This window comes from Gregarina niphandrodes, assembly GCF_000223845.1.
Source record: "Gregarina niphandrodes unplaced genomic scaffold scaffold00026, whole genome shotgun sequence".
Classification (NCBI taxonomy): Eukaryota; Apicomplexa; class Conoidasida; order Eugregarinorida; family Gregarinidae; genus Gregarina; species Gregarina niphandrodes.
Genome location: NW_011645795.1, coordinates 142,736 through 167,755, shown reverse-complemented (window position 1 = coordinate 167,755; position 25,020 = coordinate 142,736). Strand labels below are relative to the sequence as shown.

The 25,020-nt window shown below is 53.0% G+C and overlaps 14 protein-coding genes across 14 annotated transcripts; 4 read left to right on the top strand and 10 right to left on the bottom strand.

Moving 5' to 3' along the window:
• Nucleotides 1–45: 45 nt before the first annotated feature.
• On the bottom strand, nt 46–3,442 carry GNI_114480 (putative transmembrane protein; the record flags this gene model as incomplete). Its single annotated transcript, XM_011133332.1, has 2 exons — nt 46–3,296; nt 3,367–3,442. 2 exons carry the CDS (start codon nt 3,440–3,442, stop codon nt 46–48), a joined length of 3,327 nt encoding a protein of 1,108 aa, XP_011131634.1.
• A 280-nt stretch (nt 3,443–3,722) lies between these two features.
• On the bottom strand, nt 3,723–5,421 carry GNI_114470 (processing peptidase; the record flags this gene model as incomplete). Its single annotated transcript, XM_011133331.1, has 2 exons — nt 3,723–4,521; nt 4,613–5,421. 2 exons carry the CDS (start codon nt 5,419–5,421, stop codon nt 3,723–3,725), a joined length of 1,608 nt encoding a protein of 535 aa, XP_011131633.1.
• A 23-nt stretch (nt 5,422–5,444) lies between these two features.
• On the top strand, nt 5,445–6,587 carry GNI_114460 (ribonucleoside-diphosphate reductase small subunit; the record flags this gene model as incomplete). The annotated part of the gene is made up of 2 exons (XM_011133330.1): nt 5,445–5,602; nt 5,756–6,587. 2 exons carry the CDS (start codon nt 5,445–5,447, stop codon nt 6,585–6,587), a joined length of 990 nt encoding a protein of 329 aa, XP_011131632.1.
• Nucleotides 6,588–6,630: 43 nt separating this feature from the next.
• GNI_114450 (putative nucleolar GTP-binding protein 2) lies at nt 6,631–8,414 on the bottom strand (the record flags this gene model as incomplete). Its single annotated transcript, XM_011133329.1, has 2 exons — nt 6,631–8,072; nt 8,180–8,414. 2 exons carry the CDS (start codon nt 8,412–8,414, stop codon nt 6,631–6,633), a joined length of 1,677 nt encoding a protein of 558 aa, XP_011131631.1.
• A 202-nt stretch (nt 8,415–8,616) lies between these two features.
• Nucleotides 8,617–9,753, bottom strand: GNI_114440 (BTB/POZ domain protein; the record flags this gene model as incomplete). Its single annotated transcript, XM_011133328.1, has 4 exons — nt 8,617–8,699; nt 8,736–9,042; nt 9,084–9,424; nt 9,465–9,753. The coding sequence occupies 4 exons, from the start codon at nt 9,751–9,753 to the stop codon at nt 8,617–8,619; spliced, it is 1,020 nt and encodes a 339-aa protein (XP_011131630.1).
• A 640-nt stretch (nt 9,754–10,393) lies between these two features.
• GNI_114430 (pre-mRNA processing factor 3 (Prp3)) lies at nt 10,394–12,090 on the top strand (the record flags this gene model as incomplete). Its single annotated transcript, XM_011133327.1, has 2 exons — nt 10,394–10,471; nt 10,510–12,090. 2 exons carry the CDS (start codon nt 10,394–10,396, stop codon nt 12,088–12,090), a joined length of 1,659 nt encoding a protein of 552 aa, XP_011131629.1.
• Nucleotides 12,091–12,206: 116 nt separating this feature from the next.
• On the bottom strand, nt 12,207–14,162 carry GNI_114420 (hypothetical protein; the record flags this gene model as incomplete). The annotated part of the gene is made up of 1 exon (XM_011133326.1): nt 12,207–14,162. One exon carries the CDS (start codon nt 14,160–14,162, stop codon nt 12,207–12,209), a length of 1,956 nt encoding a protein of 651 aa, XP_011131628.1.
• A 469-nt stretch (nt 14,163–14,631) lies between these two features.
• Nucleotides 14,632–16,337, bottom strand: GNI_114410 (putative splicing factor 3a subunit; the record flags this gene model as incomplete). Its single annotated transcript, XM_011133325.1, has 2 exons — nt 14,632–15,309; nt 15,372–16,337. The coding sequence occupies 2 exons, from the start codon at nt 16,335–16,337 to the stop codon at nt 14,632–14,634; spliced, it is 1,644 nt and encodes a 547-aa protein (XP_011131627.1).
• Nucleotides 16,338–16,695: 358 nt separating this feature from the next.
• On the bottom strand, nt 16,696–17,812 carry GNI_114400 (uracil phosphoribosyltransferase; the record flags this gene model as incomplete). The annotated part of the gene is made up of 2 exons (XM_011133324.1): nt 16,696–17,498; nt 17,719–17,812. 2 exons carry the CDS (start codon nt 17,810–17,812, stop codon nt 16,696–16,698), a joined length of 897 nt encoding a protein of 298 aa, XP_011131626.1.
• A 115-nt stretch (nt 17,813–17,927) lies between these two features.
• On the bottom strand, nt 17,928–19,136 carry GNI_114390 (ATP-dependent RNA helicase eIF4A; the record flags this gene model as incomplete). The annotated part of the gene is made up of 1 exon (XM_011133323.1): nt 17,928–19,136. One exon carries the CDS (start codon nt 19,134–19,136, stop codon nt 17,928–17,930), a length of 1,209 nt encoding a protein of 402 aa, XP_011131625.1.
• Nucleotides 19,137–19,763: 627 nt separating this feature from the next.
• Nucleotides 19,764–20,250, bottom strand: GNI_114380 (PH domain protein; the record flags this gene model as incomplete). Its single annotated transcript, XM_011133322.1, has 2 exons — nt 19,764–19,943; nt 20,047–20,250. 2 exons carry the CDS (start codon nt 20,248–20,250, stop codon nt 19,764–19,766), a joined length of 384 nt encoding a protein of 127 aa, XP_011131624.1.
• A 7-nt stretch (nt 20,251–20,257) lies between these two features.
• On the bottom strand, nt 20,258–21,271 carry GNI_114370 (putative vacuolar ATP synthase subunit D; the record flags this gene model as incomplete). The annotated part of the gene is made up of 3 exons (XM_011133321.1): nt 20,258–20,634; nt 20,682–20,909; nt 21,178–21,271. 3 exons carry the CDS (start codon nt 21,269–21,271, stop codon nt 20,258–20,260), a joined length of 699 nt encoding a protein of 232 aa, XP_011131623.1.
• Nucleotides 21,272–21,371: 100 nt separating this feature from the next.
• Nucleotides 21,372–22,526, top strand: GNI_114360 (putative transcription elongation factor; the record flags this gene model as incomplete). Its single annotated transcript, XM_011133320.1, has 2 exons — nt 21,372–22,111; nt 22,199–22,526. 2 exons carry the CDS (start codon nt 21,372–21,374, stop codon nt 22,524–22,526), a joined length of 1,068 nt encoding a protein of 355 aa, XP_011131622.1.
• Nucleotides 22,527–22,881: 355 nt separating this feature from the next.
• On the top strand, nt 22,882–24,838 carry GNI_114350 (endonuclease/exonuclease/phosphatase family protein; the record flags this gene model as incomplete). Its single annotated transcript, XM_011133319.1, has 3 exons — nt 22,882–23,109; nt 23,145–23,230; nt 23,278–24,838. 3 exons carry the CDS (start codon nt 22,882–22,884, stop codon nt 24,836–24,838), a joined length of 1,875 nt encoding a protein of 624 aa, XP_011131621.1.
• Nucleotides 24,839–25,020: the final 182 nt, after the last annotated feature.

Sequence of the window (25,020 nt, the reverse complement as noted above, 5' to 3'; positions counted from 1 at the left end):
ATCCTCCAAAATGCTCCTCTCCTGGGCACAGTTTCGGCCTTTGGGTCAGATGGTGATGGGATAAAGGTCTCCAGGTGAAGAAAAAAGGCCTTCCTTTCGGAGCGCTGCAACCCGATCAGAACAGACAATGAAGTCTTCGTCGTCAAGGGGGTGCAGAAACTCGTCGATCCGCTCGTTGGAGAAAAGTCTTTTCAGCGTTTGTTCATCCGCAGTCTGGTACTCCTTCACCAGGTCCACGCACAGCGCTTGGCATTCGAACGCCCGCAGGGCCAGCAGTCGTTGCGCGTTGCAGGCGTTTAAGTAGATGAAGTCCAGGATCAATGACGTCAGCACCGTGACGAAGGTGGCCAGGTCGCGGAGCAAAGCCACGGCGAGTCCGCCGCACACCAGCTTGGTTACCAGGTGAAAGTAATCCGAGGTGAAGCAGAACTCCGACATACGAATCGACTTGACCAAGTCACTACTGGCCAGCCGTCTATGGAAGGCAGATGGACACTTCAGGTGCCGGCACACAAAGACCAACAGCACAGTGCTGTACCGCACGAAACCCTTGTGCTCGTACACCTCGTACACGGACTCGTACTGGTCGTTCGTAACGCCGCTAGCAAAGTCCCCCAGGAGACTGTTAATATCTGTGTCCGGCAACTGCGCAAGCCGGAAGAAATCGCGCTCCATATACTTCTTGCCAGCCCTTCTCGACCGACCCTCCGCCCCCGACCCTCCGCCCCCGTCCTCGGCCTTGCCACCGGCCCTGCCACCGGCCTTGCCACCCACCTTGCCACGGACCTCGGCCTTGTCTTCCGTCCTCGGCAAAGTCCGGGCAGTGAGGTTCCACTCGGGCGCGGCGGCGGTCGACAAAGGCCTCTTTCGGAGTTGGTCCCCAGCCGGTGCGTCGGCCGTGAATACAGTGTAAGCATCCTCCCTCTGCGTCTCCGCGGCTCCCCTTTGGATTCCGACATCGTTCGCGAGGTCGGTACCTTTCAGGTCGGTACCTTTCCGGGCGGTACCTTTCAGGTCGGCACCTTTCAAGTCGGTACCCTTCAGGTCGCCAGGCCAGAAGTCGGTGTCAGGTTGTTCGCCTTGAGCGATGCTGGTGAGGCCGTGGCGAGTGAGAAAGAAGAGCCGGAGGAGTCGGAGGAGGCGCCAGAGGGGGACGACGCAGGCAAAGACGACAGTCCAGCGGTTGCTGGCGCGGACCATCCAGCGGTAGAGACGCACGTTGACGAAGCCGTACTCGGTGGGCACGCGGTGCGTGACGACGACGCTACCCCAAACGATTGCGCGCAGGTAGGCCCACCAGACACACACGTGTGCGCCCTGCACGACGGCGCCACAGAGGATGGAGCTGCTGTTGGCAAGTCCGAGACAAAGCACACAATAGACCAGCGCCACGGAACACGCGTAGGTCGCCATCCACAAACTCTGCAACCGCCCACTGCCGATGGAACGGGCCATCGTAGTCGGCGGCACAGAAGACAGGTAATCCAGCAACACTTCATAACCACTCAAGTCTTCCGGCGGTAACGACATCAAAACCACCACACCCACCCGCGCCACAATATCCAATAATAACAATAATAACAACTGCGTCGCCTGCAACCGCGTCACACTCCCGCCTGTTGCGATTCGACTTCGGTAGCTTGCCAACGAACCAAGAAACAGACTCTGCTTCAACTTCACCAGCATCCGCGCACACCCGTAACTCCGGATCGGGATCGTCCGCACGTGTTCAATGTCCGACAACACTTTCGACGAAGGCTTCTCACCCAACTCATTTAGTCTGTCGTTCACCATGATCTCATCCAACTCACTTCCTCGACCCACGCTCCCCCGACCCGCACTCCCGCGACCCGCGCTAGCCAGCCCGGCACTCGCTAGCCCTCCAGGGCTTCCGTGACCCGCGTCCCACAAGTCATTCCCGTTCGTGCGCGAAGACGTGCGCGCTGACTCGCCGATGTTCGGCTCGCGGTTCGAGGGACTGGGAACCCGCAAGAAGATCGAGCCCGCCTTGGCGTGCCTGTGTGTCCCGCTGTCCAATCCGCGCCAGTCCATGCCAGGCATGTCGAGAGCGCGTCTCTCCACTGCGCGCAGGTCCATCACACGCGTGTCCTCCAGACCGAACCAGCGCGAAGGGGGCTCAGGCGCATATATACTCAACATGCCGTCGCTCTTGGCAGTCGCCCGCTCTCTCCGGCTTTCCTCATTGGTTCTAGAGTTGCCTCCGTAGATCGGCGGGAGCAAAGTCGACTGCAGCTGCCGGAAGGCCAGCTCCACTGGCAACGTCCTCACCGAGTCTAACCGCGCTATTAAGGAACCCGAATCGCTTCCGACCACGGCCTTGGGGGCCGACGGGACCAGCTCCTCTTTTTCTGCTCGCCGACATTGGGCGAACCGGAAGACCGAAAGCGGTATGCTGATGATGTTTTTGAGCAACATCGCCTGCAAGCCGGGGGCAAGCGGGTAGCAAATCCACAAGTAGATGCGGAGCGCCAACAACGGGACATCCGCAAAGAAGACTGAAATGAGAGCGACCCATTTTCTAGTGAGCAAAACGTCCGTGCCGTTGCGGGTGCCCCGGTGCGAAGGCAGCCCGCTGCTTGCTGGAGTCTGGTTCAGACCCGGTAGAGTGGTGGCCATGATGTTCTTCGGGTTGGGTCGGCCCGCGGTCCTCGCGGAGTCTGCACCTAGGTTGCGTCCCCGCACGGTCTCGGGCGCCGAGAGGGCCCATATGTCCGACCCGGGCTGGTCCCCAGTAACATCCCCCACCCTGGGCGCCGTGTTGATAGTCGTCGATGGGAACGAATATATGTGTAGGAACCAAATCAGTCCCATAACAATTCCATTCGTCACCAAAATCCAAATCTCCTTGGCCCTGATGCTTGAAGACGAAAATATAAACGTGAAGGCCACCGAAGCATCAATAAGATCCATCGTCACATGGCAAATGATGTCCGTAAAGATCAACGGCTCTTGCGCCAAAACATAATCCGCTGAACCAAAAAGTTGGTGACTTGCTCGCGCCATCCACAAAACGTACGGCAAGCCAAGCGCCAGCAAAGCTCCGACAAAGAAATTGTTGTTGGACAACTCGTCTGCCATGGCGCTGCTTGTTGGCGAGAAGATCGGAAACACCACAAAGTACAGCAACATCAACTTTATCATTGTAAGTAAACTGTAGACAGACCATTGGAAAGATCCCATTGTTGCGCCATATTCTCCGCTTCCATTCCCCGCTGTATACAGAACCAACAGCGCATCCGCGGCCACCAACAAGTAACACGGTCGTCCAACGCCCCCTACGCAAAGACTCCTTCTACGCAAATATTGTGAGCGCAAAAAGTGTGTGCACACACTCCCGCAGTTTACTTATTAATTGAGTATCTATCTCATAGCAAGTGGTTACCAAAACGAGCACTAGGATGCCCTGGATCCAATAGCCCATTATTTATTTAAAGCATCCAGCGTTCTAACTCCCGGAGGCAAAACTATCAGGCCTGTGATCACAGCTTTACCTGAAATTGCAGCACTCATGAAAAATCGGCAGACCTTACTTTCATCCAGTAAAGTCCTTTTCAAGAACGTTTTTATATCAGACAGCTGTATTTGCTCCACCAATCGGCTGAAATCTTTGAATGAAGTCAATTTCAAATCCGCGAGCATCTGTCTGGACAGTTCTTCATTCCGACTGACGGGATGTTTCAAGGATATTGCCAATGATGTCACTAACCATAATCGAAGTGTCCGCCACCCTCGAGCGCCAGGCCGCCACGCGTCTGGCCACCAAGACGTGTTTGTGCAGGTGCTGTGTTACAAAGTTCAGATTTCGTAGCTTCTAAATCGAGTTCGTCCATGGATTCGATAGCTGCGGCAACATTTTCATTGACTTCTAGTCTCTTGCGTTGTATCCACTCGCGAATGTTTTTCAATTGTGAGGCCTCCAAGTGTTCCAATCGGTATGTTCCCATCATTCCGCCTGTTCTGTGGCAGGCATCAAAGCATTGATCTACAGATGCTCGTATAGCCTTTGGTAAAGAACTGGGTACTTGGACATTGGGAACGGGGATTCCGTCTTGGTTATCATCTTCCTGTGAAAGTAAATGTTCCTGTAATAACATTCTTGACAGCGCCGTCAGCACATAGGACTCCGTCTGCCAACTAGGGCAAGGCGCGGATTTGGCGAGATACATCAGTGGTTCCCGTAGATGCGGGTCCGGGCTTAAGTGGACATAAATCCTCTCTTTTGGGCAATCCGCTTGAAACTCAGATGACCGAGATGTAATTGGAGCGTACGAGGAAGGAGCCAGGGATGCCACGATAGGCAGTATCCTATCAACATCAACATTCCCGGTTATTGTTACTACTAAATTTGGAGGAGTATAAAACCGTTTCAAAATAGAACGTAATCCTGCTGCAGTAATCTCGCAAATAGATTTACGACTACCCAAAATCGTCTGGCCCAAAGAGCTTCCAGATGAATAGCACTGGTCATAAATGCAGTCTAACAAAACCTCTTCAGGAATCCTACAAAACAACGCCGCTACAACAACGCCGCTACAACAACGCCTTCACTCTGTGCCCTTTCGTGCTTGCAGTCCCGCCCCCTTTCACTTACTTCTCGACCTCTTCCAACTCCCTTAAAATTGTGTATCTCTCCTTGTCAATGACCTTATTATCCAAGATAGAATTTGTCAACATGTCGATGATAAGGGAGAGCAAATCGGCGGCGTCGTCCTTAAGGCATTCTCCAAAATATCCAACAAACTCTTTCGTGGTGTAGGCATCAAGTCGCGCCCCTTTGTTCTCAATCCAATTTTCAATGTCTTCCTGACGCCTGTTATACGTGCCCTTGAACAAAACGTGCTCTAGGAAGTGAACAGCACCCTCGTCCTCGGTACGTCCGGTATTCGACCCGAAATTCATCCATACTCCAACGCTCACATTATCCGATTTGTTCGGCGATATTATTACAGTCGCTCCGTTTGCACACTTGTGAATTTCGTGGGCTGGATAATCCTCAGACATAAGAACCTCATACTTGCGATACTTCGGAGGCGCCATGGACCCAGTACCCGGAGGATGAGATCCATGGGGGGAATACGCTTTGGGGTACTGGTCCACATAAGGGTCGAAGATTTTCAAACTTATCTCCCGCTTACCAGGCACAGCTCTAGCCTGGTCAAGCTTGGCCCCATCCAGGACTTTTGAAAACCATCTTTTCTCGTCCAATCCGCCATTCGACATCGGGCTGCCATTCGGCATCGAACCTCCTTTTATCGTCCAGCCTCCTTCTCTAACGCGCCCGCCAGCTCCTAGCGCGGGAGTATGTCCCGGCACAGCGTCGCTTCGGTGCCTCCGATACATGGCGTGGGCTAAACCCGGCCCAAGCTGTCCCTTGGGCGAAAGAAACCACGACTTGAGCATTTTTGGTTTCGCGAATTTTACAGATGACCTTGGATGTAATTGATGAGTGGCTCCTCTCTGAAAGATATTACCAGCACCCGGACCATTCTCAAAGCAGGATAGATGATATTGTGGCCATGGTAAAGAAGCAGCAAGCATGTTTTTGGGTTGCGGAGGAGATTGATCTCTATCAGGATTTAGCGTACGCCCCTTCACACCCTTTCCTTTCGTATAAGGAAATAGCGCTCACCGCTACGGCCTTCTTCCGTGGGCTTCGTCCCGTGGGCCTCAGGGACGGGACCTCAGTCCCGCAGACTTAACGTCCCGCTCTTTGCCGCCATGGATCCTGTTTTAGTGATTGGGAGGGTTTGAAGGACGATGAGCGACATTTTATAAGTTACGTGCTGGCATTCTTTGCTGCTAGTGATGGAATAGTTCTGGAGAATTTGGCAGGCCGCTTCTTGCGTGAAATTCACATACCGGAAGTGCGCTCGTTCTATTCCTTCCAAATTGCAATGGAAAACGTCCACAGCGAGACTTATTCGTTATTGATAGATGTGTATTTAAAGGGGAACGAGGCGGAAAAGAGCAGACTGTTCAACGCCATCCAGAGCGTGGAGGCCGTGAAGCGGAAGGCGGAGTGGGCAGTCAAGTGGATGAATCACAAGAACACTTTTGCCGAACGACTACTAGGATTTTGCGCAGTCGAAGGCATCTTATTTTCTGGCTCTTTTTGCGCCATCTTCTGGTTCAAGAAACGTGGACTCTTGCCCGGCCTCACCTTCAGCAACGAACTCATTTCAAGGGACGAGGGCCTCCACACCGACTTTGGGGCCCTCCTATACACCCAACTAGGCCCGCAACGACTCAGCCAATCCCGCGCACACAACATCATCGACGAAGCCCTTCAAGTCGAAAAATACTTCATTCTACAAGCACTGCCCGTCGACCTCATCGGAATGAACGGCGTACTCATGGCCCAATACCTAGAATACGTGGCAGATCGACTTCTCCAATGTCTGGGTTACGGAAAACTATACAACACTACCAACCCCTTCGACTGGATGGAGATGATCTCAGTTCAAGGAAAAACCAACTTCTTCGAAAAAAGAGTTGGAGACTACCAGCAACCCGGCACACTAGCCAACAAGGAAGAACAAAACTTCAGCCTGGACACCGACTTCTAAAAAACACAACGGGAAGCGAGGCGCGGCGTTTCAGCGCTAATTACTAGTTGCCCTCATCCTCCTCGGCGTCATCGGCGTCAGCCGCATCAGCATCACCAGCCGCATCAGCATCACCAGCCGCATCAGCATCACCAGCCCCTTTATCCTCAGCTGTAGCTCCCGCCTCATGAGCATCCGAGGCGCCCTCTTCGCCTTCGTCCTCGCTTTCACCCTGGTCCGAGCTAGTCCCTTCACCCTCGTCCGACCCCAGTTCCTGGGGCAGCTCGTCCGCTTCGCCTTCAGGCGCATTTTCGCCGGCAGGCGGCACGAAGTACGGCAGCTTGCCGCGCTGGAGGTCCTGAATCAGGCGAATTGCGACCGGGCCGATGTGCGGCTCGCCGCCCTTCATCAGCTTGCCCCACTGACGGGCCAGCGTCTCCAGAAACTCGATGGCCGATGACCAGTCCTGGAGCTCCTCGGGAATTTTGTAGCACTTGTTGATTTTCTCACGGCCCACCAGCTCAATCACGCGGTCTATATAGTCCTCGGGCGAGTCCAGCTTCTCTGCCCGCACCACTCCCCTGATAACCTTGTCTGTCTCCGAGCCGTCCGAGTTGTTCGCCACGATCCCCGGACAGTCAATCAAGTAGACCTTGCTGGTCAAGTCCACATACTGCCACACCTTGGTCTCTCCCGGAATCGGCGCTGATGTACACACCTTCTTGCCCCGCAACGTGTTGATAACACTGCTCTTCCCCACATTCGGGTACCCAATCAAACCGACCGAAACGTGGCGGCGGTTCTTCATCATCTCCGCATACTGCCGCAACAATCCGATCAGAGAACGCTTGCCAAACGGGTGTTTCACACTGGCCTTGAACGCCACGGTTGGGAAATCTTTGCTCAAGATCTTAATCCACTTCTCCGTGACCCAGGTGGGCACCAAATCGCACTTGTTCAGCAGCAAAATAAGGTGCTTGAAAGGCCGGTCCCGCTTAATGTGCTTCTCCAAGTGGTAGCATCGAGTACCCATCGGGTCCCGAATGTCCAACACCTGCACCAACACGTCACTCGAGTCCACCACCTTATATAGCTCGCCCCAAATGCGCTTGCTAGTGCCCTTCAACATCACCGCCTCCACCTGGCTCTTGTATTCCTCCTCCCGCAAATCCTCAGTCAGAGAATAATCCCGCTGAACCTTCGTCTCTTCGTACTCTGCGTGGTTCCGTTTCGCCCTCTCTGCCAGCTCCGCCAAGTCCGACGTACCCACATTCGCCCGCTTCTGCCGACGCGACGACGAAAAGGTCTCAGAATACGGGGAGACCGTCAACAAATTCGCCGCACGCTTGTGCGAAACCTCGCCTGAATGGTCGAACAAGGAGACCGGCAGCTTCGTTGCCTTCACCAAAACGGAGCGGGGGTTCTCCTTCGACTTGGCCAAGGTCTGGCGGAATTGCTCCAACTTACCCTGCGTCACCACGCGCGTGTTATTGAACCACTTTCGACCTAGAACAAAGAAATGCCAAGTAGGTAGCAAAGATATTCAACACACGCTAACTGCGACACCGATACAATTGTGGCGCGGATTCCCCAATCGAATAACACCCTCTTACTTGGCTCAATTCGCACTACCGGCTCAGCCGGAGTGGCATTCATCTTCTCCACGTCGGGTTTCTCATTGTACATCGCCAGACGCCTTACGGTCGCATTACTGCGACCGAAGCCCTTCCCAGCGGTGTCACGAGTATCATGAGTGCTCGACTTTCCTTTCCGAGTCGCAGCATTCGATTTCGACGTGCTGAGATGCTTCTTGTTAAGAGTCTTGAGTCCAGCACTTCGCTTGGACATCTTTCTCCCGGCCCAGTTTTTCTCGGCTCAAATTAAAATCCAAGCAGGCCATGTGGACGGACTTAAATCTTGAACCCCCCCTTCCTGATGGTACACCCTCGCTAGCGCCATCGGTTTAACGAATCCCCGTCGATCATCTCGTACCTCTCGAATTTACCGTTCATTGCAGAATAATGTTGCCGCTCACGGTTGAAAATTGCCATTACGGCACCGAAACATCACTAACGTGCTTTTTCATCATGTCCGCTACACGACTTCCTGGAAGCCCATCCAGATATCGGCAACCTACAACACAATTCCGTTTCTATGCATCACTCTTACATGCTTGCGTCAGCGCGGCACACAAGTCGCAGGATTTGGCCACTTCCCAATATCGCAGGACATTATGCATTTGCAATCGGCACATCAATTTTTGACAAATCTTCTCGGCAAGCGATGGGATGTGGTAATTATTGCAAGCCAACAGCAACCGTAGCAGATCTCCATCGTCGGTAGACTCTTCGGCCAAATACTCACAGGAATTGGTATGAACAAAGTTCATGATTTGACCGACTATGGCTGGCTCCAAATCTCCTATCACCAGTCGCTGCCAGTTTTTTTCCCTATCAGCCAATAATATCCGCATTTTCTAAAGAATGTAACGCATAACCGCCCCGATATCATTCATACCTGTGATCGTGCCTGCAGTAAAAATCGACATCCAGTGTAAATTGTGGGTCCACATACTACTTGGATTGTCTGGGCAGGTGTTGATTCGCAAAACTCCCGAATATCCTGAAGCAGACAGGCATCGCCGTCTTCGCTTCCTATCTCCGTCGCCGGAATGCCAACAAAAGGAGTTGCCGAATGATCATAGACCTCAGCTTGAATTACAAGCGTTAGTTGATTATTAGTCAGTAATTTCTGGTAACTTGTCCTTCGGCTTATGGACTTATGCCATAGTCGCACCACCGTTCGGGGTGGGGTCTTTCCTCTCTTAACTGTGCTAGACACTTCCCGGGAAATGATCACTACCACAGGATAATATTGTACAATTCGTGTAAATCTTACATTTCGCGTCCAAAGGTGAAATCACCGAAAATTTGAAGCAATATGTCGTCGCAATGCTGCAGCATTCCGGCAATACTACTTCCGCCACGATATCTCCTTTCTTCCAGTACGGATGAAGCAGTGCTCTCAGGCCCTTCGAAGAAATATCTGGGGACTTCAACGGCGGTATTGGGGCATTTCTCGAGGCATGCCGAAATGAGGAGAAATCCCTAATAATCCAGGTTATTTGGCACTGCTCCGGCACCACACTTTCGTAAGGCGTTTCATACATGGCTGAGTTCCGCGTCATCAGAGATTTTGTTTTGCGTCCGACATCGCTCCATCCAGACTCCGTATCTAAATATCGGAACGCAGGAGATCCATCCACCGGCCGCACCGAGCTGGAAACATCGGGAATCCCTTGTGGAGTTGTGAACCGGTCATGCACACCCCGAGGAGTACTGAGAAGGTGAATTGCTCCCTTCCTAAAGGATGGGCCCGGAAAAATGGATATTGTCTCGTCAAAGCAGGGCGACTGAGTCGTTGCTCGTTTAATGCCGGGCATATCATCGAATATGAGCGGTTCTTGGGGAAGGGATTCACATTCGTTGTCGCTGTTGGCTTCTGCTGACATAGAAACACGTGTGCGCACACGATTTTGAATGCGCGATCAATGCGAGAATATAACCCAATTTCACCCCAAGCAACAGATTTGTCAAAATTAAATCGAAGACAACAGCCTAAAGCTTTTACGTAAGGCAGGGATACAGTTCGATCTCAGCCCATTCAGATTTTATCGTCCTGTTTCGAACGACAGCAAATCCGGTTCTGTGAATCATGGGGCGAGCACTACAGCGCTATGCCAGACACTAGCCGCACATGCAAAGCCCCGTGGGCGGATGTGTTACTGGAGATGGGAGTTTGAATTCAAAAAATAATAAAAAGGGGCCATGGACCCGGGTAGGTCACAGCCGCCTACAAAGAAGCGCAAAACCCGGTGGGGGGTGGTTGAAGGTGGAGCAACTTCGGTAAGTTAAATTGTTCGTTACATTTTGATTTATTTCAGCAGAATAGCGGGCCGAGTCCTGTAGTGGAGGGACCGCGTGCTTCCCAAGAGAGCCAAACCCGGAAGCCGCGAGATGTTCAGCAGATTTTGAGTCGTATTGGAGATTTATCGGATGTTTTGAACCGCGCCAGGGCATCAAAGGGTCAAGCATTATTGCCTCGGCATGCTACACTCCGGATTAACCAGGCCCTGCCGGAAAGAATGAAGTCGACGAAAGTTGATCCAAAGAATAATCCATTTTACGATCCAACAATAAAGACGAAGGTGGGACTGAAGCCCAAATTAGGGGCATTACGGTTCGTTACCCAGGGCTACTACGTAAGCAAGCAACGGAGAATCGAGAAGAAGCTCGGCGTCGAAGCCGATCAGACTCTCGATAGCGTTAGGATTAGTCCGCCCGACTCAGAGGTTTCCACACAACAGCTGGCCCTGGCTGCCGCCTTGGAATTTGTGGGCGCAAGGAAATCGAAGCATGAGAAGGCAGCGCCTCTAAGTGTGGATGCGCTGGCGTCAACGACGAAATCGAGCGGGCAATCGAAGCAGCAAGTGACTGAACCGGTGGCTGAAGTCTCGGAGGATCTCGATTGGTGGGATATGAAGTTACTAATCAAGTTGACTCCCGAGACTATCGAAAAGAAGCGCTTGGGGCGAGGCGGAAATGGGGAAGAGGACAATGCAGGCGGTTCGGCTCCCGGGTCAGCTGCTAATGGCTCAGTCATTAAGCCCATCGCTGGTTTGCTTTCAGAGGAGGAATTGCGTTGGTTTGACCGTGAATTTCCGTACGAGATGAAGAAAAACATTATTACGCATCTAGTGCAGCACCCGGTCCCGATTGAGCCGATTGCGGACCGCGAGTCCGCGATTGCACCTGCTATATACCTTACGCTGGAAGAGCGGAAGCGTATGCGGCGTCAAAGGAACAAGGAGCGGGAGCAGGACAAACGTGACAAGATTCAGATGGGGCTGATCGAGCCGGACCCCCCGAAGGTCAAACTGTCCAACCTGATGCGCGTCCTGGGAGACGAGGCGGTGACCAACCCCACAGCAATCGAGATGAAGGTGCGGCAGCAGGTGGCCGAACGGCTAAAGGCTCACGAGCAGCGCAACCGGGAGCGGCAACTGACTGACGAACGACGCCGCGAAAAGACTAAGGAGAAATGGGTGGCTGCGCAGGAGACATCGGTATTGGTCCAGGTAACGGTCTTCCAGCTCAAAGACATCACGGACAAGCAGTGTCTCTACAAGATCCACCAGAACGCCAAAGACTACCATATGACTGGCGCGGCCATCCTGTGTCCAGGCGTCCGCAATCTTGTGATTGTCGAAGGCTCCTCGCGCGCCGTGAAACGCTACAAAGCCTTAATGATGAGACGCATCAAGTGGCCCGAGCCAGACAACCCTCTGGACCCCTTCTGCAAGCTTGTTTGGGAAGGACCCATGAAAGGCCGCTGCTTCAAATACTGGCAGATGTGCCCTTGTCGGACTCTGGAGGACGTCAAGAGCGTGTTCGACAAACACGAAGCCGCGGCGTACTGGACCATTGTAGAAAACTACCGAGACCAACACGCCGATTTAGTGTAACCTAATTATGGACCGCGGCCAGGTCTCCTAATTATGGACCGCAGCCAGGTCACCTAATTATGCGGCGCCGCCTAATTATGTGCCGCAGCAAAGAGGCACCAGCCGTACGGGGTCCCTCACTGACCCCGTGCGTCTCGTCTGGCGGACTTGCGGCTCATCTTGCGCATCAGGGCCTCGTCTTTGTATCGCTCTGCCGTTGCGAGTCGTCCCGCGCTGGCTCTCCAGAGCCAGTCGTACGGACTGGTGCTGGGCAGGTCGAGTCCGAAGAACTGGGTCTTAGCAAACAGGGCTTCTGCCGGCTCGGCGCCGGAAAGCTCGGCTGCGCGGTTCTCGATCGCCTTGGAAGCCACCTGGACCACTGGGTTTTCAGTGAATTGAGAAGGCAAGAACTTTTTCAAGTCCTCCAAGGTAGTTTTGGGCACGACTCGGCCCTCCGGAGCCCGGCCCTCCGGAGGCCGGCCCTCCAAGTGGCGTTCGACGAGGGGGCGCTGTGTCGCGGCGTTCTCATCGTTGTCGGCCTCGTCGTCGCGATCCAGTTCATCTTGAGAGACGATGCCCACTGGAATGCGTTTGGCGAACACCGTGCCCCAGGGACTCAGTTGGCGTTTGGCGCCTTGGCCGCCCCGTCCCACGGCGTGGAACCCGGTCCAAGAGTCTGAAGGCTGCAAGCAGACTTGGTCTTCCGGCTCAGGATAAGCAGTCTGTGAGGCCGCGAGTCGTCGAGAGTGTCCGAGCATGGTCTTCAGGCGTTCTGTTCCTTCGAACAGAAGGTCGTCGTTTCTGAGATGTTCGTGCTTAGCGAGATCTGCAATAAGGGCAGTGGAGCCTTCCCGGTACAAGGCCCTGTGGAAAGGGCTGCTGGACTCGAAGGCGGGGCTACCAGGGCCGCTCCTCGGGTCAAATCGGTTCGTTGCAGGGCCGGGGGAGGCCGGTGCGGCTTGTAGACTGGTTGGAGGGCCGACGAAGGGGTCGTTGTCGAAGGCGTAGGGGTCGATTTCCCACGCCGGCCGAGGCAGCGCCCCGCCTGCGTCCGGAGGCTCGAGAGGCGTGGGGAAGGTGTGGTTGGGTCCGAAGCCGCGGTTGAAGAGTCCGTAGTTGGGGTAGAGCTCGTACAGGGACTGCGCAGGCGCGTTGTCGAAAGCGGGTCGCGGCCAGGGGTTGTCCGACGGGCCGTACGGCAGATCCGACTGAGGTGGTGGCCAGTAATGGTGGTGGTGGTGATGCCCATGGTGGTGGTCGTCGTCCTGGTTAGTGTGATCCCGGTGATGGTGGTGCTCGGTAGTGGGTTCGGCTGTGGTGGTGGTGGTGGTGGTGGTGGTGGTGGGGAGGGCCCCTTGGGCTGCCTCGGAGATGGCGGCGACTTGGTTGACGCCGGAGACGGTGATGACGGTGGGCGGCGGCGGCGGGAGGGTGGGCGTGGCATACTCGAGGACCCTGCGGAAGCTGAAAATGGGGCGGCCGTCAGCGGGGCTTTTGATGACGATGTAATCGCCGCCGAGGCTGACGTCTCCGTAGAAGCCGAGTTGGATGAAGCGGCTAGTGGTGTCGAAGGCATGTTGTTCGAAGGGGAGCGTTTCGTCGAGAAAGAGCGTGGTGGAGAGGCGGACCTGGGGCACGGCGTGCGTCTCGTCATTGTACCAGTAGGCGAAGCCGGGTGCGACGCAGAGCCCGTGGCCTTCGAGGCGGTGGAAGTCGTGGATTTTGACGCGGCTGCCATCCTGTCGCACCCAACCGCCTTCGAGGTTCAGTGCGTCAGAAAGGAAGGTGCGCTGCGGGTACATTTTGACCAGGCTTTGCTGCAAGACACGGCTCTTGAAGTACATGTTCCGGCCCGGCTGGTCGGCGAAGCCTTCGGCCAGCTCGAAGATCACCGACCGGTTGTCATTCACGTCCACGAAGGCCCGCTGGAAGAGCCCCGCCGTCACGCTCGTGATTGGCGTAATCACAAAGATCGAACCGGTAATGTAGCGCGTCTTTAGCACGGCGTCCGTCCGCTTGATCTGGAACACGTACGCCTCGTTCCGCAACCCGTCCGTGTACACCCGCTCAGCCCGCCCGTCCACAAAAAGCATCTCCCACTTGCCGCTTATGTCCCACGTACAACCTCTGTAAGGATTTCCCGCCAACGGCGCTCCTGTCGCCACGTCTCGTATACAATGACACGTAGGCACACCGCCAAGCAATAAACATGTCGCACCAGGACCGCAGCGGGCCTGCTGGCCTTGTTCCGCCGAACAAACTACAAAAAAAACATCAAACACACCACCACGTCAATTTTGGACCACCAGCGAGTGTAAACCGACCAGCGGGCCGGAAAGAGGTAGGAGGTCGACCGCGCAGATGGAAACACTAATCGACTACTAACCTTGGTGGACTTCGGTGATGTAATTTCCAGCAGGACCATAATTTCTCAGGGCGTTGGGTCCTGGGTACAGCTGCCCAGCGGCAAGCAGAGCAAAAAAATTAATTAATTTATTAATTGCGATCATTCATACCGCTTGCACACGCGTGTGCAACCGAAATATTGTATAGTTCTTTTTTCTACAAAAGACCCTGCTTACGAAGATCTTCGTACGTCTGAGGTGTCATGACATTCCCTTGAGCATCCTCCACCTCAACCTCTTGATCTGGCAAGAATGCTTTGTCTTCTCCTTCTTGTTTCAGTTTCTCATACAGTGTCAACGCATCTTCTATCTTGGTGATTTCCTTGAAGTGCACTGTGTTGGGTATTTTTAGACACCGCATCCCAAAAGCATGGCGCCACTCTCTGAAATGGTTCTCGAATACTTTTCGGCCCCAGTATTTCTGGTTGCCACAGATCTCGCAAACGAAAGTATGGCTGAGGCCATGCAATTTGTATAGCCAATACGGTATTGGCTTGCCGTCCCATCCGAGAGGAAGATTCAGCGGGTTCTTAACTTTGCTGGTGTTGATACTGAAGGCATCCTCGTCGTCGCTGGACTCTTCCAAAACTTCTTCTTTGTCATCATCGTCAGAGGCGTGTCGTTTGTTCTCGTCTAGAACCTCCCGTAGAGTGCGCGCCTGTTTCTTGCGAACGTTTTGTAAAGTCGCATCAACGTAAGGAGCCAGTATTCGGAACATTTCCAATACTATATATTCCTCCTTAGCCAGTCGCTTGTCCTCCTCCACAGACCGTTCCCTAATTTTTTGTAGATCTTGTTCTGATAGCTTTTGCTTTTTCTTCTTATATCGATTGGTCTAAGAGAAAGAAATGTAAATTGTCGTTATGATGTCACGAAACCTGGGGCTGATGAGCTTACTTTTTGATGAGCTTCGAGAGCTTCTGGATTCTGGAACAATCGATCAGTGTGAACACAATAGAGTTCCATTTGGTGTGTTGGTTGTCCGCTCCATCCAGAAACGAGTTGTCGGTTCCATCGGTCTTCGAAGTCTGTGAGAGTTTGTTGTTTCATAGCTTCGTTTGCGGCCCATGGATATAGTCGTTTGTAATATGAGAGTAGGTACTGTCCCAATTTGACGATATATTCTCCATAGATTTGGTCTCGGTATTTGCAATGTCTTGGTACGTTGCCTAGGTTGGTGAGGTAGGTCTTGATGTATTTGCCGTAATCGCAGGCGGGCGCAACAAGTTTGTTTCTGACGTCGGGGTCATCTTCGTCCACCACAATGTCTTCGATGGCGATGGGAGGTCTGCCTTCCTTTTCTGCTTTCCGTTTGTCGCGTTCCAGACGGATTTTCTTTATCCGAGCCAGCGCATTCGCCCTGTACTCATTCTCTCTCGTGGCTGTAAAACTGGTCCAATTTACAAACATCTGATGGAACGCATTCAAGTCCAATACCTTGCCGCCTTCCTCCTCCTCCGTAAAGACCTTCCGTAGACTAGGAATCTCTTCAACAACCTCCGCCGTCATCACAGAGGAATCAATTCGACCCGCATCACCGGCGATATGATGACCCCACTTTTTATGATATCCCTTTATGTCCTTCACCCGGTCGTAAAATCGAGACCACAACTCATTGGAACTCGTTGACCCACACAACCCCTCCAACTCCATTTGCATCAAGTCATCCTTGTCATCCACCACCTTCAAACTGGCAGCCGCAGCCTTTTGCAAACGCTCCACGCACACACGTGTGCGGTGCTCCCAAAGCAACCGACGACGCTTACTCTCGCTCTTCACGCATTCTCCAATGCACTGCAACGACGCCCGCTCCCAACACTCTACTTCCTCCAATCCACTCCTGGCCAACTCTAACCGAGACATTTCTTATTAATCATAATGATGGGGGGCCAAACCAAAGGCGATGTGGCCAATCAACCAAAGGGTGATGGAACCGACCCCGAAGTGATGGGGCAGAATGTAATGGGGGCAAGCCAAGTAATAAGGTCAACGAGATGAAATAATGGTGGTGGGCAAAAGAAAAATACACTTTCACGGTTCAATGGGGCCCAACGGGACGGCTACTCGCCATCCGGTTAGGCCCAATGGGACGGCTACTCGTCATACGGTTAGGCCCAATGGAACGGCTACTTGCCATACGGTTAGGCCCAATGGAACGACACACTGTTAGGCCCAATGGTACGCCTGCCGAGCCTGTCGCCGAGCCTGTCGAACGGTAGTGTTAGTGGTGGGACGAGATTGTTCCGAAGTAGCGGTCTCCGAAATCGCCGAAGCCGGGCACAATGAACCCGGTTGCGCGGTCCAATGCACGATCGCAGATGGCGGTCACAACGCGGATATCGGGGAAGCGGTGGAACAGGTTAGCCAGGCCTTCGGGGGCGCATACGAGGTTGCAGAAGATGATTTTGTTTGGCGGGACGGCGTATTCGTTAACGAGCACTTCGCAGGCGCGGATGGCTGAGCCGCCGGTGCCGAGCATTGGGTCCATGAGAAGGACGTGGCGTTTTCTAACGTCGGCCGGTAGCTTGTGATAAAGCAGCTTCGGCTCTAAAGTCTCCTCGTCTCGCTGAATCAGAATCTTTCCAATCACACAGCCCCTGCAGACTTCACGCAAGGCGGCCTCCATGGACTCGCCTGCACGTACGATTGAGACGCCGCAAATCTTGACTGAAAAACCAATCCCGTCATACACCTGGCCAGCTACCGGCGTGTCTACTTGGCGACTCAGGTATGGCAGCTCGTTCAAGGCATCCTCGATGATCAACCGGATCAGCCGATCCGCATAAAATACAAACTCCGACTTGCTCGTCCTCTTGTCTCGCATGATCGTCGAAATAGCCATGCGCTGCGGAGTCATAGGAGCGCACACCCAACGAGGAAATCGCCTTTGCAATTCAGATACTCTCTCTGCCATCTCTCTCAAGGCAGCTTGATACCCACACACCTCCTCCGCGGACCCATTCTCGCCCACGGTTCCCACCTTTGCAACCACCTGTTCGACGAAGCTGCCGTTTTCGTCACCTGCTATGCCAAATAATAGGCCCAGGACCGGGAAGAGGAAAGAAGTGCTACCGGAAGGGAGGAAGTGTTGCCGGGAGGGGAAGCGTGTGCCGAAAGGGGCAAACGTGTGCCGAAAGGGGCAAACGTGTGCCGGAAGGGGGAAGCGTGTGCCGGGAGGGCAAACGTGTGCCGGAAGGGGGAAAGCGTGTGCCGGAAGGGGGAGAGCGTGTGCCGGATTCCGTACCGGATGGGGCGATTCTGGGCTTCTTGAGGCTGCCGGCTGTCGCAGCATGATTGGCTTGGTTGTCAGTCACATCAGTCACATCCCAGCTCGGCATGGCGCGTACGATCTTTAGGTGAGAGTTTTTGTGGTTGGAGTTAAGTGGCCGGAGTTTTGTGGTCGGAGTTTAGCGGTTAGAGTTGAGTTAGTGGTTGGTGATAGCGAAAAAGCTTTTAAATATCGGAGGGGAGTACTTCGATTTGGGTGTTGTAGTACGTCTCGATATACTTCAAATGGTCAACATCGTTAGGTACGACGAAGTTGATGGCAACACCCTTCTTCCCGAAACGTCCTGAGCGTCCGATTCTGTGGATGTAGTTTTCGACGGAGGCAGGGAGGTCGTAGTTGACGACGAGTGACACCTGCTGGACATCGATACCACGGGCCAGAAGGTCGGTGGTGATAAGGACACGGCTGGAACCGGAACGGAATTCCTTCATAATAAGCTCGCGTTCGCCCTGCGGCATTTCACCATGGATGCGGGAGACGGTATGTTGGTCATCAATCATGCGGACGGCGAGGTCATCGGCCTTCCTGCGGGAATTGACGTAGATGATGCAGGCTTGGATCTCAATGGTTTCGTAAAGGTCCGTAAGGCAGCTGTATTTCTGTTCCTCAGAATCGATGAGTACATAGAACTGACGGATACCTTCGAGAGTAAGCTCGTCCTTCTTGACAAGGATTCGCTTGGGGTCCCTCATGAAGCAGTTGGTGAGTTCCAGGATCTCGAGTGGCATAGTGGCCGAGAAGAGAGCGATTTGGACTTCCTCAGGGAGGACCTTGAAGATGTCGTAAATCTGAGACTTGAAACCGCGACTGAGCATCTCATCAGCCTCATCCAAGATGAAAAGAATCAGGTGTGCCACCTCCAAGCACTTTCGCTCAATCATGTCCTGTACACGACCAGGCGTACCTACCACAATGTGTACACCCTCCTTCAAACGGCTCATATCCTCACGGACATCAGTACCGCCCACACAGGCGTGACAACGGACCTTCATGTAGTCACCCAGCGTAACCACCACCTTCTGAATCTGCTGCGCCAACTCACGGGTCGGTGCCAGGATCAGAGCCTGGGTCACGGCTCGGTCCACGTCAATACGCTCGAGCGCACCAATCGCGAAAGTAGCCGTCTTGCCCGTACCCGACTGCGCCTGCCCGATGGTGTCGTGGCCGTCAATAACGGGCTTGATGCCGCGCTGCTGGATGGCCGACGGCTTCTCGAAGCCGTACGAGTAAATACCGCGCAGCAACGGCTTCTTCAAGTTGAGCGCCTCGAACGTCTTCGCCACGTGCGTCCAGTTGGACTCCATCTCCTGCTCCTGCTGCTGCTGCTCGGCAGACTGCTCTGCGGCGGGCTGTGCCTCTGTAGTGTCTGCCATTGATTTCAAAAAAAAAACCCTGATGTTTTAATCGGCCCGTTGAACGCAAATTCCGGGTCCAACACCCAAGCAACCGGCTCCGTCCGTTTCCGCCCCAACGTTTCCCCAACCAACCCCCCGCTCGTTCCCGTGCTTGAGACAACTCGCGCGCTAGCAGGCGCCGTCTTCAACTCCTGCCAAACACTTTTTTGAAAACAACCCGACCCTACCGAATTTATCATCCCCGCCGCCGCCCGCAACGCCGCGATCCTTGCCGGGTTCGGCAACACGATTGATGAAGACTCCCCGGCCACCAAGGCCATGCCCGAGCTCGGGTACTCAGCCAGAACCTTTTCAGCCGCCTCTGCTCCTTCGTGACGCACTGAAAACAGGAACAATTGCTGAGAACCGCCGGGAATAATTACTGAGCGCGTCAGCCCGCCGGCCGTACTCCTTAGACCAGTCTGCGACAGCGAGCTTCACTAAAACAAGCCATTTCATCCCCGCGCACACGTGTGCGCACGCGCGCGCGCGCCGAATCATGGTGGCATAAAGCGACGCATCGAAATCTACGACATCTTTCGACGTACCATGCCTTTCGGCATACGGCTCTCTTGACCCAAACGTCCCCCTCGACTTGGACGCATCTCAATAGACGACGTCTTCTTCTGTATACACATTGGAAAGCCCGGTATGGATCATCTGTTTGCCGATAGCGCCAATCCACGCCTCCTTTTCAGCCACCGATGCCCCGACCAGAAGGAACACCCGCTCGGGTGTGTCTACTCTGAATGCGTGCTTGTAGGTTAATCCCTCCACACTTTTTACCTGAGAGGGGCGTGTTGGATGAGACAAAGCAATACAGGGAACAATTTAACGAGCTGGCCTTACACAGGTGCAAGTGGCTGGGTGGGTAAGTGTTTGTCCTTACAGTACTGCATTGAGACAGCGGCAAAGACTCAGTGGGCTGGTTGGATATGACGGCTGCAGGATTCTTATAGCTATCTATACTCTTGTCCGTGAGGACGATCCATCGCCTTCTCCAGTCCTGTATATAGCGGGATTGCTTGAGCAGCCAGCCCTGTTTTATAATATTCGATGCGGAGTCCTCCAAAGAGGCAGTGTGGTCAGACATTCAAAAATTAGAAGATTATATCGGCATCTTTGTCCTCAAAGATGGTCGGAGGAGCGGTGGCATTGCCCTCGGCATTGCGTTTGGCTTCCTCTGCAGCTATGCGGTCCTTCTTCTTCTGTTGAATCTTCTTCAGTCTGAAGAATTCTTCCCTCTCCATTTCATCCAACTCCTTGACGATGTAATTTATGTTATGATCCAGTTGTGGCACGACCACATTCGCCAAGGCGTTGACACGCCTGTTGGTCATCTTAATCTCTTCGTCAAGAGTGAAAAAGGCAGTCTGCGTAGAAGCCAACTTCACCAATAAGTCCAGAGCTTTCACAAAACGCTCTCGAGCAGACTGCAGAACCTGATAGCCTCTTGCAATACCCATATTACCGACAACTACGTAAAGAAAAGAGTATCTGCGGCAATGGTCGAAGCACACTTACTGTCAGAATGCGTGTCAGCCTTCATTTCGAACTTGGGTAGACGGACACCAGCCACGTTGTCTGTGCTGACGTTGATGGTGACGGCCGGCTGTTTGACGTTCTGCACAACAGACTGTTGCCAGTTACTGCCAGAGTCGGTAGCGTAGTTTACCTTTGCCAGAGCAAATGCCGCGTCTCTGAGCTCCTCGCCCATAGCCTGCTTCGTAGACACGATCTCCTTGAGCATACCTGAAAGAGCAACGTGTACCCCGATATGTATACCCCTTCCTAATGTTGAGGCTAAGGTTGGCCCAAGATGGGAGGGAATCCAAGATTGAAATCCAAGATTGAAACCAAAAATTGGAACCCAAGATTGGGGAAACCCAGGGTTGGGTTGCACCTCATCCACGGCCACCTGTGGACGGTCTGGGAAGCGCCTAAAGGCTAGCACACTAGCAGATCCCGTGGCAATGGTCTGGCTGGTGAGCAGGTTGTGTGTGGTGGCGTTCGTTTTTACCTCTGAAACGGCCGGTAAGGGCGTCAGATTTCTTCTTGAGCAAAGAGTGGCCTTGCTGCGCACCCTTCTTCTTGCCTTTGTAGGCTTGAAGCATCCTACAGGGCGGGGTGGGCGAGATCTAGTCGGTGTGGTTCTTACATGCGTGATGGTACAGGGTTCACAGCAGACATGTTGAAGCTTTAATAATTTTTGAAATGCCATTAGCAGAGGAGGAAGTGAAGAGTGTGAGTATCGCTGAAGGGGAGACAGGGTCAAAGCCGGAGGCTCCCTTTGAGACTAAGTCGGTGGTGGCCGTTGGTGAACAGGAGGACGACGGTTGCCAAACGATAGAGGAAATTATAGAAGAAGCAAAAGGTGTGCTCCAGGCTGAGCCGCTGGAGACGGCCCTGGCTGCCGATATGTTGTTAATGTTAGATGAAAAGGTGTCCCCGAGCATTACCAAGGAACTCTTGAGTTCAACTAAGATAGGTCAAATAGTTAACAAGTTAAAGTCAGCTGAGTCGCCTGATGTATCTACGCGCGCAAAGATGATAATTGAAAAGTGGAAAATGATCATCAAAGCGCCCTCAACCACCAGTGCTGGTGAGGGGCAGACAGCTGCTGAACAGCAGACTGCCCAGCAGTCTGAATCGAGTGCAAGGAAAAGACCTCTGCCTCAGGCTTCGGCGGCGGCCGACAGCTTTGAACCTGCTGTGCACCCTCTTACGCACGACTCAGTCTATGAAGGGAAGATGACAAAGCAGGATAAGAGGAACCGGTTTAGGTCAATTCTATTCAAATCGTTCGTGGAAGGCTTCGCACAAGACCAAATACACATGGTGGATAAGGTACAACTAGATAATCTTATTGCGGAAGTGGAAACAGCTCTTTGGGATTACCACGTCACCAAAAAGAATAACCAAAATGATTACACTTCACAATTACGGTCGATCAAGTAGGCAACCTTCTGGCAGACACTTCTGTCGCCCACACACACTTATGTGTTTGCACACACACTTACACAAACCGTGTGTCCATTCAGGTCCAACTTGGCTGACAAGAAGAATCCGGAGTTCAATAGTGCGTTGTACATGGGGGGAATTAGTGTAGAGGATTTGCCTACAATGTCTAGTGTCGAAATGGCAAGTGATGCGAAGAAGCAAGAACGAAAAAAAGCCCAAAAAGACGCGCTCGAAGCGTGTCAGTCCGATTGGGATTTGCGAAATGTGAAGCGGGCCAAAGGTCAGTTCCCCTGCGGCAAGTGCAAATCCGATAATACAACATATGTCCAGATGCAGACACGATCGTCTGATGAGCCCATGACCACCTACGTGAGTTGCCAAAATTGTGGCAACAGGTGGAAATTCTAAACCCGACTTTTTTCTTACAATGTTCTCAATTATTAGTTTCAACGTCAATGGATTAAGACGCTGTATCGCGAAGTACGATTCTGGGAGGCCGAAACTCGGGAGGTCAAGACTCGGGTGGACCGAACGTTGGACGGGGAGTGGGTGTTGGAGGGGGAGTGGGTGTTGGAGGAGGGGTGGAGTTAGCTAGTATGGCTGTAGGCGTGGGGCAAGCACAGTAGAAGACTTTCTCGAAGATCTTGTTCAAGAGATTAATGTTACAGAACCGGCACTTGTCTGTCTGCAGGAAACAAAATTAACTCAGAAAGCGTATATAACGTAAGTGCGGTAATACCGAACCCCGAAGGCGGGGCGGCACATGCCAGGCCCCTTAGGCGGTAATAAAGGATCCGATTTGTCCTGTAGTGCTGAAGACTATGAGACTTACTCCGCGGTGGCAGGTTACGGTCACGACGTCCCTAAGAATCCGTATTCTGGTGTTACAACATACTACAGGAGAAAGCTGCGGGGTAAGGAACAATTCTGGAGTCCTGTGAAGAAGAAATATGTCGGATGCAGCTGGGCTGTACAAATGATTATAGATAGAGTAAGCTCTCTCGCATTGTGCAAACCCCTTTGTAGTTAGATTTGGGAGAGGCTTTCCCCACGTCCATCGGAGTACTCACTGCGGATGATCTGCAACAAAAAATCCTCCCCATAAGCAGAAAGTAAGATATTTGAATGGCGGCGGTATTAGACGCAGACGTAATTGCAGTGTACTGGACGTCGAAGGACGCTGTATTACTATAATATTAAATGGAACGGAGAAGAGCCGCCGGACTCCGAATGGTAATGGCGAGAATCCCAATGTCTTTGGTCACAGTAACGACGATGTTGACTCTGCTGTGGTGAGTGGAAATGGTATACATCCACATGAGAGCAGACAACACGACAGCAGATCACATGACAGCAGACCACAGGACAGCAAGGATGTGGCTATTCTAAATTTATATTGCCTTGCGGCTTCCACTGAGGACCGGCTTGGTAAGAAGTTGTACGCACAAGTAGCCATAGAATGTTTATTGAGCGCTTTGGAACTGCCGACAATTCTGGTCGGAGATCTTAATTGCACGCATCGAGACTACGCGGACTCGGCTTGCCATCACCCGAGCAACGGGTGGATCAACTACCTGGAACAAGAATATAAGCTCAAAGACACCTTTCTTGAGTCTTACAGACGATTCAAAATATCGCCCGAAATTGACATTTCATCTGGACTGAATAAGGGCAATGCTTCACCATCGGATGAACCAAATGGGCATGCAGCAATCCCGACTGGGGGAGTCCCCATAGGGACAATAGGTACCGGGGCCGTGTCGACCGGAGCAATAAGGACGACGGCTGGAGCAGTTAGCAGCTCGATAGAGACCGAAGAGCCCTTAGATATTTATACATGCTGGAATCAGTTAACTGGAGCGCGATTGACTAATGCGGGCAGCCGGATCGATTACATTCTTGCACACGATAGTTTCACTGTAGTCAGGGCTCATGTGCATGGAACCGTGTTGGGATCAGACCATTGTCCGGTCAGTGCGACCTTCCATAAACTTACAGACAAGTCCCAATCTTATTCTGGCAGATCCATCGAAGCGGATAAGCCAACTCACTGCCAGACACGTTTACTTAACTTCTTCAACGTCCCGTCTGCGAAGCGGGCTCGGGCAATCGATGGTGAAATCAGTCCTGATGGTGAAGTAAGTCCTAACGATGACTCCGGACCCGGAGCTGCCGGTCGCCTGGAAGCCGCGGCCGGCCGGGATGGGTCGGTGGCTGCACACACTTCTGGAACCAACATGCCGTCGGACGCCCGGCCTGGTCTAATCGACGACGTTGCCACTTCTGTGGTGGGGAGAGAAACGACTAGCGAGCTTGCTGCAACCCGGAGCTTGGCACCCCCTTTTGACGCTCGAGTGACTCCGAGTACCGACAACAGCGGCGTAGTCACCAGAATTGATGATAGAGCTGTTGCCGACACCGATGCTGTAGGCGACACCGATGCTGTAGGCGAAGACGAAGGTTTAATTAAGGGTTTGATGACTAGGGAAGAACAACTACGCTTGCTTGTTCGGTATCTTTCACTCGAAGAGCAAGCTCGGTTTGTCGAAACAGCACATTTCGCGCCTCGCTGCAAAGTGCACAGACAACCCTGTATCCTTCGACAAGTCAAGAGTCGCAAAAGTGCCAATTTCGGTCGTCTCTTTTGGTGTTGCTGTATGCCCAACGGAACAAACATCAGCACATCTCGCTGCAACTTCTTTGCTTGGTTCAAAAAATAGCCTCTCATTACGTCACAGCAGATCCGCAGATGAAGTAGGAGACTGACCGCATATTTCTCCTTCATCTTCAATACGAGTATACACATCCGACTGCAACAGAAGTGTTCGCACATAGTGTAGTGTGGTGTGCACGAAGGTGTGGAGGGCAGAAGTGCCTTCTATTCTATGCCACTGGGGACGCG